The sequence below is a fragment of the Neolamprologus brichardi genome, chromosome 18, assembly GCF_056152115.1.
Source record: "Neolamprologus brichardi isolate AB-2024 chromosome 18, ASM5615211v1, whole genome shotgun sequence".
Taxonomy (NCBI): domain Eukaryota; kingdom Metazoa; phylum Chordata; class Actinopteri; order Cichliformes; family Cichlidae; genus Neolamprologus; species Neolamprologus brichardi.
The window spans coordinates 10,442,645-10,456,623 of NC_142121.1; the positions used below are offsets into that span (position 1 = coordinate 10,442,645).

Here is a 13,979-nt window from a genome sequence, read left to right on the forward strand (position 1 = left end):
TGCTGATAGTCAAGCTCCTCAGAATCAGAGAGGCTCGACTCGGGAGGCAGACGCCCTCTTTAAGATTCAACTCACAGCTTTGCTTTTTGATAAAGTTTTTAGTTTGAGCTCGATCAGGTGACCCTGAATATCCCCTTGTTATGCTGCTAAAGGCTCAGGCTCCTGGAGGACTTTCAAGTGATGCACTGAGCACTTATTTTCCACTCACGTCTTTTCACTCCCCACCTGTTTATACACCACTGCTGCATTTTTGTCTTATCTCTCCATCCGCCTCTATTTCGTCTTGTTTCTCCATCATCTCTGCTGAAGATTTCTTCCTGTTAAAATTGAGTTTTTCCTTCCCACCATCACAAAGTCCTTGCTGATAGGTTTTCTCACAAACACCTTACTGTCCCTTGTGGCGACTGTTGTTGTGATTTGGTGCTATACAAAAAGGATACTGAATCCCTGCTTCGTCTACAGAGCAGCAGCGTACACACACTAAAAGTTTAGTAATTCCTCGTTTATTCAAACAAACCCATCCTGGGAATTAAAGATGACTCTTTGATATTTTTACCAAAGCGTTTAAACACTGCTCCAGCACCCAGAGGGCCTCCACTAAAACCGCTGACTTAAGCAGTGACAAGATAATGATGGCCGTGGCATTTCTTATCGTTCTTTACGCCTTTCAAAAGTTTCCTACCCACTGTTCATTGTCTGCTCGTCGTTCTCCTGCTGTACAGACTACCCGTGTGCAGGGATGTTGGGGATGGTGTCTGGCCAGATCTCAGATGCTCAGATCAGTGCCTCGTCCTACGCTGACCGGGGCTGGGTGGCCGAGAACGCGCGTTTATTGACGGGAAGGTCGGGCTGGACCGGACAGTCGACAAAACAGCCTTTCAAGAATGAGTGGCTGCAGGTGGGTTCACAAACACAGCTGAGTGTAGAGATGAAACAGGCAGATCATGACCTCATGTGTGTTTTATTTGTTTACAGTATTAGAAAGTTCAGTTATGCATCCAGCAGTCACACACACATCCTTAACTACCGCACTGTTAACTGAAACAGTGCTTCACAAAGTTTCTGGCTGGTGATGCTTTGACATGAAGACAGTGTCTGCTCACTCATATGGCCACGAGTGCTTTTATAAACAGTTTAAAATAGAGTATACAGTTTATTTTTCCTGTTCCCCACTCAGATGGGAAGCATCAGGCTAGTAAATATCTACATTTTGACTAGTAAATATCTAAATAGTCTTAAGATTTCTCAAATTATCCTGATTCCCACCTGCAGGGATCCCAGTCCCCAGAGTGGAAACCACTCGTCCGCACCAATCCAAGCCAGTTCTTTTTAAATGAAACCACAGTCATCTTTGTCATTTTTATAATCTATCACAGAGCGACAAGGTTTCTTTTTGATTCAGATCACAGGTGTAGACAGTATTTTGCTCCTTCACAGGTGGATCTGGGCCAGGACAAGATAGTGACCGGTGTGGTGATCCAAGGAGGGAAACACCGTGACAGGAACGTCTTCATGAAGAAGTTTAAGGTGGGCCACAGCCTGGACGGAGAGGAGTGGACCATGGTGAAGGAGGAGAACACCACCAGGGTCAAGGTTGGCTCACTTACACATGTAACAGCAAAATGTCACTTTTTATTAGCCTGTGTTTGCGGTGCCTGGCAGCCAGAAGGTCAGGTTGAAAAAAACATCTATTTATCTGTTTGAGATGCAGATTAATTAGTTCGCACGCAAAGAGTAAAACAGAAAATGACCAAAGACATGACGGCCAACATAGAAATGAGGAAACGCAGTCAGGAAATTGCCCGAGAGGCTAAAAATTAAAACTGCACATCACCAAAACAACAATTAAAACCAAACGGGGACAAAAATTCAAAAATATCAAAAGAACTGAGGCTCAGCATGACCGGAATAATTAAATCAAAACAGCGATCCGATTAAACGAGAATCCAAAACTCAAAAACAACACAGAACCATAAGACTGTGACTAAATGTGCTTAATATGACTTCAAATGAGCACATCTGAAGGTGGTGCTCGCGGCTCTGAAAGGACCACGTGTGCACATCAGATGAAAGTGGTTTTACTTTTTCTTTTGGCTTCTATTCCTCTTCTTTCTTTATTCCTCCCCGTGTCTCATTCGGCAGCATTGTGAAGCAGGCGATGAATTACAAGGAAAGCAGATAAAAAAAGTTGTTGACATGAAATAAACATCTTCTCACAGACATCTGTAATTCCTGAAAGCCGTGAGACAGACGCTCTACACGACACAGCGCCGCTCCTGGAATGAAATGTTAATCACCTAAATTATAGGCGGCTTTTCATGTGAGCTCTGTTTGGTGGTCCGTGTTTGTTGGATGCTTTTGTCTGAAGAGCTCCACAAAACTTCCATCAAGAAATTTGTGTTTTTATGGAAGCGAATCATTTTAGTGTACTTTAAATAAACGCAGGCTAGAAGAAGAAAGAAGAACTGTGGGTAAAAAAAACTGAAGCGGCATTATTGGGGGGTGTGAAATCATCACAGCAGGATTCGGTGACACAAAAAAGTGCGGCGGGAGTTGCTGCTCGACCACCCACGCATTTATTTATTTTTCACATTCGCCCGAGCTTTGTGCCGAGGTCCCTCGCTTCTCTCTGCACCAGAGCCTCTAAGACGCGTATTGATCAAACGTGTCGATACGTCTGTGTTACAAAAATATTAGTGGTCATACCTTACTGATTCCCTCATCGATCGGCTTTCTAGCACTTTCTTGGCTTAATGACACCACAAAACTGCTGCAACTAAATGAAGTTTTATTGCTCGAGAACAGAGTGCAGAGTGTAGTCCTGAACTGAAGCCGATAAAAACGTTAATATGCAAGTAACTTTAAGTTGTTAAGTATATTTCACGTTGCTGGGCTTTTTTCTTTTTGTCCTTTAGATGACGGAAACATAACAAGTCACGATTTTGGTGTCATTTTCTGTCTCTGTAAACATAACTGTAATTCCAATCTGCAAAAAGGAAATGCATGTCGTTGCTCTCGAGACCCTTCTTCCCCTCCTCGGCTGGCCCTGCTGGTGCGACATCCTCCTCTATGTTTTCCAGATGGCAGGGCGGAGGGCGAAGCTGGCCATCAGACTCCTGCTGATTTACTGCAGACGGAGATCTAGATGCTCCCGTCAGCCTCTCCGCTCTGTTTCCTGTAGCTTTTTATAAAAAAACCCTTCAAAAGACGAGGCAGGAAGGTTTAGTGGTACGTGTGTTTAAAGGTGCCTGGGCACAAGCACGTACTCTGTACGTACAGTGCATGTTCGTGCATAAAGATGAGCGTATATAGAGTTGTATAACGTGTGCATGTGGGTTATTCTGTCTAATCACAAACAGACGTCCTGGAAGATAAACACAAGTAAGAGATGATTAGCTTTCAGGAACCACATTTGTAATGGATTTTAAGATTACAATTACAGTAACCTCCCAGTATGCGAATTCAAATCACGCATTTTATGAGTGTAAAAGTGCCACAGTGTTGTCTAAAGAAACTAAAAGGCTACTGTAATAAGATTTTCCCTAATACTGGAGGACAGGCTGAATAAATTGTGGCACTATTCTTTAAAGAGGACCAGAAGCTAATTTCCAGATCCATTTTTTTATTCTTTACCAGAAAATCTTTCCATGATTCTCAATTTAAAATAATCCTTATTCTTCTTGAATTTCCCCTGCGTGCAGCCCCTTTGTCCTTCTTTAAACTCCTCCTTCTTTCTTCTTCTTCTGCTGATTGACTGCCCCTCTGAAAGTTTGAACAGCATGTGGGCGGGGCTTCTGTGCCTGAGATGACCATATAAGGATACCCTCTCTGACAGGAAATTTTTTAAAAACTCGCAGGCTCGTATACTCATCAGATATATGTTGGATTTTATGCGTACCTGCAGACAAACATAACATTTGTGTTATGGAACGGCTGTGTGCAGGCAGGAAAAGGACCCAAAGTGCAGACTCCGGAGTCAGACATGATCTCAAAAAACAGCTTTAATGCTGAACTTAAAAGGGTAACAAAAGTGAGAATACAAAAGAAGCTTACACAGACAGAACAAGATGAGGGTGGATGTGACGGCGGATATGTAAAACTAGCTCATATTCACGTAATATAACGTTTGTGCTTTTATTTTGGTAACTTCCTGTGTGACCGGAAGTGAACGGTGTAACGGTAACCAACTTGATGTACAAAAAAGACGCAAGAAAACGGTAAACTAATGCTAACGGAGAAAAGGGAGAGAAAAACATGGTTAAATTGTACAAAAACGAATGGTTCTAGCTACAGTCGACAGGGGAACAAGGTTTGTAATGTATATGATTTAAGTTGAGCAATCTGAAATGCATAATATGTATTATATTGTTAATAGCCTGTGTGCAGGCAGGGAAAGGACCCAAAGAGACAGACATGAACTCAAAAAACAGCTTTAATGCTGAACTTAAAAGGGTAACAAAACTGATCATACAAAAGAAGCTTACACAGACAGAACACACAGCAAGATGAGGGTGGATCGCAACACGGACACAGAGAAACACAGGGCTTAAATACACGGAGGAGCAATCAGGGAATGGCAAACAGGAGGGGAACACAGCTGGGGCAACTCAGGCCTAACGAGACAAAGGAAGCAAAACCAGACACATTAACATAAGACATGGACCTTCAAAGTAAAACAGGAAACATAACACAGAGACGCAGACTTGAAACGGGGATACAGCAGACGGGGGAGACAGAAACTATGGATCACAGACAGAAAACCAGAACACTAAAACTCTAACAAAACCCACACAGAGAACCTAAACTAAGAATAAACCTATAACCCATAATATAATGAAATAAACAAAATCAAAGAACCAAAACCACAAAACACTGGGCCGATGACCCAGGCACCCTAACAATTTGTGCATTTGCACATGTAGACATTAAGAGCTGCAACAGTTTTGCCTTTTGTTTCTTATGAAAGGCCACTTTTAGTCAACACATACTAGAACATGCTAAGGTGTTAGCAAAGATGGAGCAGCTTTAGTGTAACAGTTATGTCCATGCACAAACTTTTCATATTATAATTCCAGCTATACGGCCACTCTGCAGGCTTTAATAAATCAGGCACGAGGAAACCGCAGCGCTTCAGACATGCAGGCGTGCGTTTGGTGTTTGGTGTCCCGCCACTTGGTTCCCGGTGTGACTGTAACCATTTTCATCTGTGCTGCTTCCATGCTGAAAATATGAAAGGATGGCCTCTGGATCTGATTTCCTCCTTTCATTTTGTTTCAGCTCCTTGTCAAACAGAGTAATGCCTGATCAGAGGCAGCACACGCTGTTTTCTTCTGTTATTCTTATCAAAGCCCCGAGGATGGGGCTTTACAGCAGTGAGTGCTGCAGAGTGTTCAGAATAGCTTGGTTGTATTAGTTATACTGGTACCTTCCTCTATAAATGACAGAGCTTTCATACCAGTTTAATAGGTTTACTTCTTTGACGCAATTTCATACATCTCATATCAGAAAGATCCTTAGACTCTATACACTGGTGATAATTACAGGTAAAATTATCAACGACTTAACTATAAAGCTGCACAAGTTAGATCAGAAAGCATGCTTTCCAACTTTATGGTCATTTGATTTAGAGACACAAACATATATCCACCAAAAATCGATATCAGCTTATGTAGGGCTGCAGATCAGATGATGTTTACCGCTGTCAGTGGTCGATATTTATCAGTTGTAGCGCATTCATTTCATAATCACATCCCTTGTTTATATATAAAGGCCTAAATCTGTGCAATACCTTTATTTTTTCAGGTATTTTTGGGGAATCAGAACCATGACACCCCGGAGCTGAGATCCATGGGTCCACTTATTACCCGCTTGATCAGGATCTATCCGGAGAGAGCCACCAACGAGGGCGTGGGCCTCCGTTTAGAGCTGCTGGGCTGCGAACTGGAGGGTGAGTCCCTTTTACCACAAACAGATCTATCAGTCCGTCGTTCTGCATTATGCTACAAAGATATAAAGAATGGCATTAAGTCTGTGATGTGGAGCAAGTTTGAACTGGATCAGATTACATTGGAAAACTTAACAGCATGTTGCAGTTTAATATCCTGATATTACACACTCCTGTGGTTTCTGCCTTTGGCAGGCTTGGTCTTGCTTGAAACTGGCACTGAGCTTTCATAAACCATAGCAAAGAGCATGCAGAAAAAAAAGAAGGTGAATTCCTGCGAGGAAACTCGTTGCAGGAAGATGGAATTTACCGTTCGGGTTGTTGACAGAAGGAAACAAAAACCCACAGCGAGGCACAATGGGACACGCACAGTAAATGTTTTGTATCTGGGCTGAGTCTTAGATCTCAGTCATCACACTCACAAACATTCAGACTACATCTCTAGGCCGCATGTTTTATCTCATGTTTAAAACATTGTACTAACAAGAAAGCTCAAACTTTACGCCTCTGTTGTTGTGCATCGTTCTCTCACATTTTCTGTTATTCAGTTTACTTTAAGGTGTTAAATGAAATAAAGCAGGCAAACATAAAAACAGCAGGTATATTTAAAGTTTGCTTGGTTTTTTTTCCTCAAATGAAGTTCACCGTTAAACACATCACTTGAATCCTTTTATTTTCTTCAGCCTCTTTAAGAGAGAGAGCAGGTGCTGTGCTGCGGCAGTTCTAAATCTGTTGATCTGCAGTTTTTGCTTCTTTTAAATCGCACATGATTACATTACAGCAATCCATGTGAGTCAAAAGCTTTAAACACTTGATTCCAAGCATGATTTTGTCACCATAGACGGAAAAGGTTGGAAAAATTAAGCCAGTGTGAAAGTGCCTCAAACCTGCATTTTGCCTGACAGCCACCAGAGGGCTATACCTGTGGTTGGAAAAAGACTTCAAGTCCGATAGAGGTGTATGAGAAAACAGCTTTCTGTCTGGACCTCTGTAAACACCTTCCTGATTAGTTTTTGGGCCTAGTTACTCGTTTTGGGTCATATTGTCTGAAAAATAAAGTCTGTGTGGCAAATCTTGGCCTTACTGTGTTTCAAAATTGAGGATTATCTGTGGTATGAAACCGCACGCTCATTGGCTAACAGATGGTAACAATGTAAAGATGTATATGGTTATTTTACCGACAGATACCTCACTCAAACTGCTTGTCGAATCTTTTTGTTTGCGAGGGGCAGCCAATCAGAAGAAAGCTTCCTCAGAAAGAAGGAAAGGGAGCTAAAGCAGCTCGTTTCAGACTGAAGGCACGCACAAAAGCCCAGGATAAGATAAATAAGGATAATTTATAACAGTGACTCAGGCAAACGCTAATGAAATCTTTGAAAACGTTCGACATGCAAACAGTATTTGGCCTCAGTCAGCCGTTAAACAGTAAACTGCTTACACTTCACGCTGGTTGGTGTAATGAGAGGCAGAAAGAGAGCGTGAGCACATGAAAAGGCTGACGCATGCCATGGCAGGGTACTATCTCTGCTGTTGCAGTGGTCAGAGCTTGACGGTGTGTGGGAGAAAAAGGGAGAGGAAGAGAGGGAGGAAGGGTTTGACCTCTCACAGTAGGTGAGGAAGGAACAGATGAAGGGAGGAAGCAGGCTCTCTGATGGAGTATCTGGTTGCACTGTGGGGAGAATGATAAGAATCAGCAAAACCATGCAGGACTGTGCGTGAGAGCCCGAGAGAGGAGAAGACTGATTAAAGGACGGAGAAGACAAAGACATGAGGGAAGTACGTGGGGCGTCTTGGATCTGTCAACTCAATTAAATCAACCATGTTAAACTGAATTTTTGAAAACCTTAAAATCTCTCAACAGCTAATTGTTTTTTCTTTGTATTCACGTTCACTTCAAAGAAAAATGTCTCCCAGTCGACAGGGAAGCAGCTCGGAGACAGCGACAGTACCTGCACACCTAATTGTGCAAACCATTAACTTTAATACTGCTCCTCAACTAAAATCCAGTAAAAGTAAGCAGCTCATATGCAAAACAAACATCCTACTCTTCCCCAGATGAAAACAGTAAACACACTTTCTTGTGCGGAGTGATATGCTTGTGAATGCAACAGTTTGTGACTCATGTTACAGATGGACTGTGACTCATTGTTTTTGACAAATGATCTACCATGTAGGTCTGTTTGCATGTGGGCATATGTGGGTCATATTAAAGGAAAAGCATTAATCCTTGACCCTTACAGCAAGGGGCTGTTCCACTCTGGGGGCATTTACTGGCATTGTTGGGGTGCACTTGTTTTTTTGGCCGGAAAAATCACAGCAAATCAGTTTGGGTTTCTTTTTTAAGTTGTTCTGAGTGGGAGTGGAAGATGGCAGTGCCCACCTTAATAAGAAATAAACCGTCTCTGAGCAGTTTTGGGAGTGCAGCAGTGATGTAAATCATCTTCAATCTTTTGGAGTCACCAGATCTTAACTAGTCTAAACACCTGAAGCCAGTGTGAAAGTGCCTCAAACCTGCATTTTGTCTGATGGCCATGAGAGGGCGATACCTGTGGTTGGAAAAAGACTTCAAGTCCTATTGAGGTGTATGAGAAAACAGCTTTCTGTCTGGACCTCTGTAAACACGTTCCTGGTGAGTTTTGGGGCTTAGTTACTCATTTTGGGTTCATATTGACTGAAAAATAAAGTCTGTGTGGCAAGTCACACAAGCATGTCGATTATCAGGTTGGAGAGGTAGGCTGGGTCGATGGACGGATTTCTTTTTAAAGTCACTCCTTAAAAGCAGAGGTCACTCAATGAGAAAGGCAACAGTTTTGCAGCCAAAGTAAATTAAATTAGGACGCTCATCTGCCAGAATGTTTAAGGCTAAAAATAATATTTTGCCCTTTAAGTTACAAAGAGTATTTTTATTGTGTTCAGGGGGAGAAGACAGCAGAAGGAAATTTTATTTTAAGCATCAGTTAGCTAGGACTACATAAAGATTAATGAGTCCAACGGTTATACGACTGTGGAACTCACTTCATTATAATTTAAAGAATTGTATAAATTTAAATTTTTTTCAAAAGTGTTACATGATTAAAACGATAACTCAATATGAAGAATGTGAATGAAATTGGAGTTCATTGAAAAAGGATCTATTATAATTTTTTGTTTTATTTATTTTAATTTTAATTTTTCTCCTTGTTACTATGTGGAGCGGTATATTCTGATTGTAAATTTGTTGTTTGGTTTGGGTTAGGACCGGAGATAAATGTTAATGTTAGTTTGTTCCTTGATTTTTGGTGCCCACTTGTAATATAAATTGGATTGTAGATAGGGGGCAGGGTTTAATAAGAATATTTTCTTCTTCCTGCTCCTTTTCACACATGGTTGTAGTGCTTTTTGATAGAAAGTGTGGTTGGTTTGTTTGAATTGTTGTACCAAGTGTGAAATAAATAAATTAAATGAAATGAAATGAAGAATAACTGCTGCTGAAGCTCACATTTATGAACAGTGTTGGGAAGGTTACTTTTAAAATGTATTCCATTGCAGAATACAGAATACATGCCCCAAAATGTATTCTGTAACGTATTCCGTTACTCAATGAGAGTAACGTATTCTGAATACTTTGGATTACTTAATATATTATCATGCTGTTTACAACTACATGAATGTACTATTGCTGTGATTTATTACTGTTACTGAAGGTCCGCGGCTCCGAACCGTAGTAAAGGGACCTCTGGCTAATACCTCGGGTTCCCTGTAGGGCTCGTAGCTGAAAACTAGCTTTACTTTGTTGTCTGGGTCAACTTTGCTAGCGAGAGACAGAGAGAGGCGTTGAAAGGCTGCTCCAACAGAACTTATTGTTTTTGGAGGAAAACACGAACACGGTGTACAGTCGAGTCTTAATAGCTTACTTACAACTGGGCTCGTCAGGCTCTCTTCTTGGCTGCAGTGGTTATTATTATATTTACATGCTTCCAGCTCCCGTTTTTGCTCGATGACAGCTCGTACTTTTCCTTTTTCTCCCTCCTCGCGCTCACAGACACATAACGTGTATGGCAGTCCATTCTCCCTGCAGCACGGACTACACTGCCTATGATGCTACATTCTTTAGAGCTATGCCTGTAGCATTCTGCCTATTAGCTTAGCACAACAACAACAAAAAGGCCTCTCTCACCCAGGAAACACGCAGAAAGAGAGCGGCACCCTGTAACCATGGCAACCGCAACGCTGCCGCCTGGAACAACAGAACGTAGCTGTCAAACAAAACCCAAACAGTCCTGACCCGCAACAATATGAAACAGGGAAGTACCGCCGTGTAATCCATTTATTTCAACAAAGTAACTGTATTCTAAATACCACCTTTTTAAACTGTAACGGAATACAGTTACTCATATTTTGTATTTTAAATACGTAACGGCGGCACATGTATTCCGTTACTCCCCAACACTGTTTATGAACCAACCAATCGGAATACAGCGTGAAATGATGCGGATGAACTCGATGCACTTGTAGGAAAAATAAGGCAAACAAACTTGAACAGAGTAGATGCAAAACAGAATTTATCTTGTTTCCGAGATGCTTCCTCCAGCTGTTATCGTGACTGCAACAACGAGAGCGTTGCAGGGAAACAAACATAGACTGCAGTTTTGGAGTTATTATCACGAAACAGTCTGATGTCCTCCTCAAGTTCGAGTTCCACAAAATTGATTTCCACATTTTCCTTTAATTTGTCACTCCTCCACTTATGTAGACTTTGCTGGAAGATAATCGCACACTCACACTTTTACATGTGTTTTTAAACAACACCGTGTACAGTATGTGGTGGATGATGGTGTGGCATTGTTAAGTTAAACTGATACTTTAGTGTATTTTTAGTTAAAAGGGAAGGTCACTGCAATACACACTGCAGCAGGAGACATGACACAGACGCTTTAATCCTTGCAGCACATGCACACATACTTAATAAAATACATGCAAACCATGTGAATAGATATATAAACGTGGTACATAGACATTCAGTCATATCCAATTAGCCAAATCACAGCTTTCTTGTAGGAACAGAGATGCTCGCTGAGGCAGTTTGGTGCTTCATAAATGTGCATAATGACCTCAAGTGGTCCTTAAAGGGCTAAACAAGCAAAATTTGTGCTATTAAATAAATAAAATGTGCTAAAGCTATTGTCGAAAGTTTTAGAAATGCACGGTGTCGGATTTACCAAGCATCAACCAGCAGTTCATTTATAACTGAAAACAGGTTTTTGTTAATTAGACCGAGAGCCGCGTTTCATTAATGAGTCTCCCTCTCTCTTCACGAGAACATCAAGATGCCAACTCGAGCCCAGACAAACACAAGCGAAGAGAAACTAACAAGCTCAACGATATTCCTGCGGATCACTTTCAGCAGCTTAATCAGATGTTTTGCCTCGAGCTCCGAGTTAAATCAGCTCGACGCTTACATCCACGCTGCTGTAAGAGCAAACCTCCATCCCACTCGAAGTGTCGCAGACACGTTTCCTCACAAAGTTTAATTATATGCAGACCATCTGTGGTTTTCACATAGTCTGCATACGCTTAATGCAAGTTCAATTTGTTTAATTTACATAAAAACACATCACCACACATTGACTGCAGAGTAGAATTTAACAAGATACAAGAGTTTCTGTCATTATTACTCTGGTACTTGATGGGGGGGAAAAGTGCCAGCTCTCAACCTTCCGAGAAATCAAGACACTTGAGTTTTGCAGTTAATGAGAGCGCTGTATCCAACCTTATATCACTTTTCATTAAAGGGGAACCTATTATGCTTATTTCTAACTCCATATTTTCATCTGGAGAGTCGACTAGAGTCAAAATCATCTTTATTTAAACTTATGCTGGGTGTTGGTGCAGCCCTTCAGTTCATCCTCTGTTAGCTTTCTTCGCTCTCCCTTTAAGACAACTTTCTTCTGACTGGCCCGTGGTAAACTAAAGATCATGTTAATGACCATATTAAGAGCATCCTGTTATGTTATTGGGTCTTTGCCCCTGCATTTTGGACTTATGATTCATTCTTTTGGATTTGAGTATTTCCTGGAGCCTCGTAGTTTTGCTATTTATATTAATAATTCTTGTTTCTTGTTTATGTTTGTTCCCTTTTTTGCGTCCAGTCGGTCTTCAGTGTCTATGTGTTTGTTTGCCTTCGGTCTCCCCAGTCCTGTCTCCTGTGTTCTCAAGTTCCTTCATCTTTTGTCCACATGTCTTAGTCTGACTCTCAGTGTGTGTGTTACTTCCTGTTTTATTTTGAAACTGCCCTGGTCAGGGGGATTCCATTCAGCTGTTCCCAGGTGTGTTCACTCTGCCCAATTCCTATAGTGTTATTTTTGTGCCACTATTCTGGGCGCACGTAAAAAGAAATTGCAGGTGCAAGTGTCGCATTTTGAGGAGAAATTTATTTTGAGCGAAGAAAAGTTAAATTTGAGTGAACAAAATTCATTGCTGCGTGCAAAAAATGTATTTCAGTGTTTGCACTTGTGCTCGCTCGCAATGTGTTGCTCGCGCTCTCAACATTTCTGCCCGTGCGCGCTCAACTCTTTCTCTACACCGTTATATTTGTGCCACAAAACCAGCCAATCACAGACTTGGATGCAAAAAAAATCTGATTGACTGTTTTGGTCTCCAATCAGCTCGAAATGACGAAATGCAATATCCCAGAATCCATTTCGTCCAAAACTCAAACGAGGCAGTGGCGGAGGAACACAGAGTGGCGGAGTTTGAAATATTACTCTTTCTGGGTCACAAAATAAACTTTTAAGATATTTTCATGCGAGAATGGTGCTGTGTAAACGTCAAATATCTGCTCGATTTATCAAGACATCACATATTTGCATAAGTGCTCTAACGTTTTCGGAGACGTCCAGTTTGGACGAAATGGATTCTGGGATATTGCATTTCGTCATTTCGAGCTGATTGGAGACCAAAACAGCCAATCAGATTTTTTTTGCATCCAAGTCTGTGATTGGCTGGTTTTGTGGCACAAATATAACGGTGTACAGAAAGAGTTGAGCGCGCACGGGCAGAAATGTTGAGAGCGCGAGCAACACATTGCGAGCAAGCGCAAGTGCAAAAACTGAGCGAGAGGGGCTGCTGTTGTGTGTGTGTGTGGATAATAGCAAACACTGAAATACATTTTTTGCACGCAGCCATGAATTTTGTTCACTCAAATTTAACTTTTCTTCGCTCAAAATAAATTTCTCCTCAAAATGCAACACTTGCACCTGCAATTTTTTTTACGCACGCTCAATTTTTTTTAAGTGCGCTCAGAATAGTGGCACAAAAATAACGCCATAAATTCCCTCTTGTGTATATACTGTCTGCATCTTTCTTGGTTCTTTGTGTCCTTTCTCCTGGTCTGTGGAGCCTTTTTCTTTCAGGTCTTTCAGGTTTTTGTTTCCAGATTACCAGCAATAATTTTCTGATTTGGAGTTTTACATCTGTATGCTGAGTCCTGCGTTCTGGGTCCACTCCCTGCCTGCACACGTCCCACTTCTCATGATAGATCCTCTCTTTTGGCAACAGACACAGCAAACATTAAAAAAACCTGCCTGCAACTCTGCATTGAAAGCAGTCTGAGGCCTGAGCATTAGACTCACAGGGATTACTTTTATGTTTTGTCATGTGTAATAGGAGGAACACCATTTGTAACAGTATATATGGAAAAGCGTAATAGGTCCGCTATAATGACTCTGAATTCTCATATAAAAGAGACAAAATGTGTTAGTTGTTTGGATTCATAGATGACTCTTAAGAGAGAGACGTCTGTTTTCTCTGTCAGGATATAAATGATCGGACTTTTCTCCTAAGTATTCTCCTTTCTAGACCAAAAATCCTCTGAAACTTTCTTTTCAGTCATTTTCTTTTTCGACCTCACTGCAAAAAATGACATTAAAGTTAATTAGACCGACTATATTGTCAAAAGCTTTTAATGCATGTAGCGACTTTTCTTCTTTGTAAGTCTGTCTATAGAGTAGACACGATCTGCCCAGCTCCATGTTATTTTTAATCTTCATTTTTTAAG

At 41.3% G+C, this 13,979-nt stretch overlaps 1 protein-coding gene across 1 annotated transcript in view; it reads left to right on the top strand.

Moving 5' to 3' along the window:
* LOC102779545 (neuropilin-1a-like) overlaps positions 1 to 13,979 on the top strand; it is a 104,927-nt gene that overhangs the window by 76,156 nt on the left and 14,792 nt on the right. Inside the window, exons 9-11 of the mRNA XM_087831757.1 lie at positions 723 to 898; positions 1,438 to 1,593; positions 5,803 to 5,947. Of these exons, the coding sequence (XP_087687883.1) occupies positions 723 to 898; positions 1,438 to 1,593; positions 5,803 to 5,947 (477 nt within the window). The remainder of the gene's footprint in view (positions 1 to 722; positions 899 to 1,437; positions 1,594 to 5,802; positions 5,948 to 13,979) is intronic.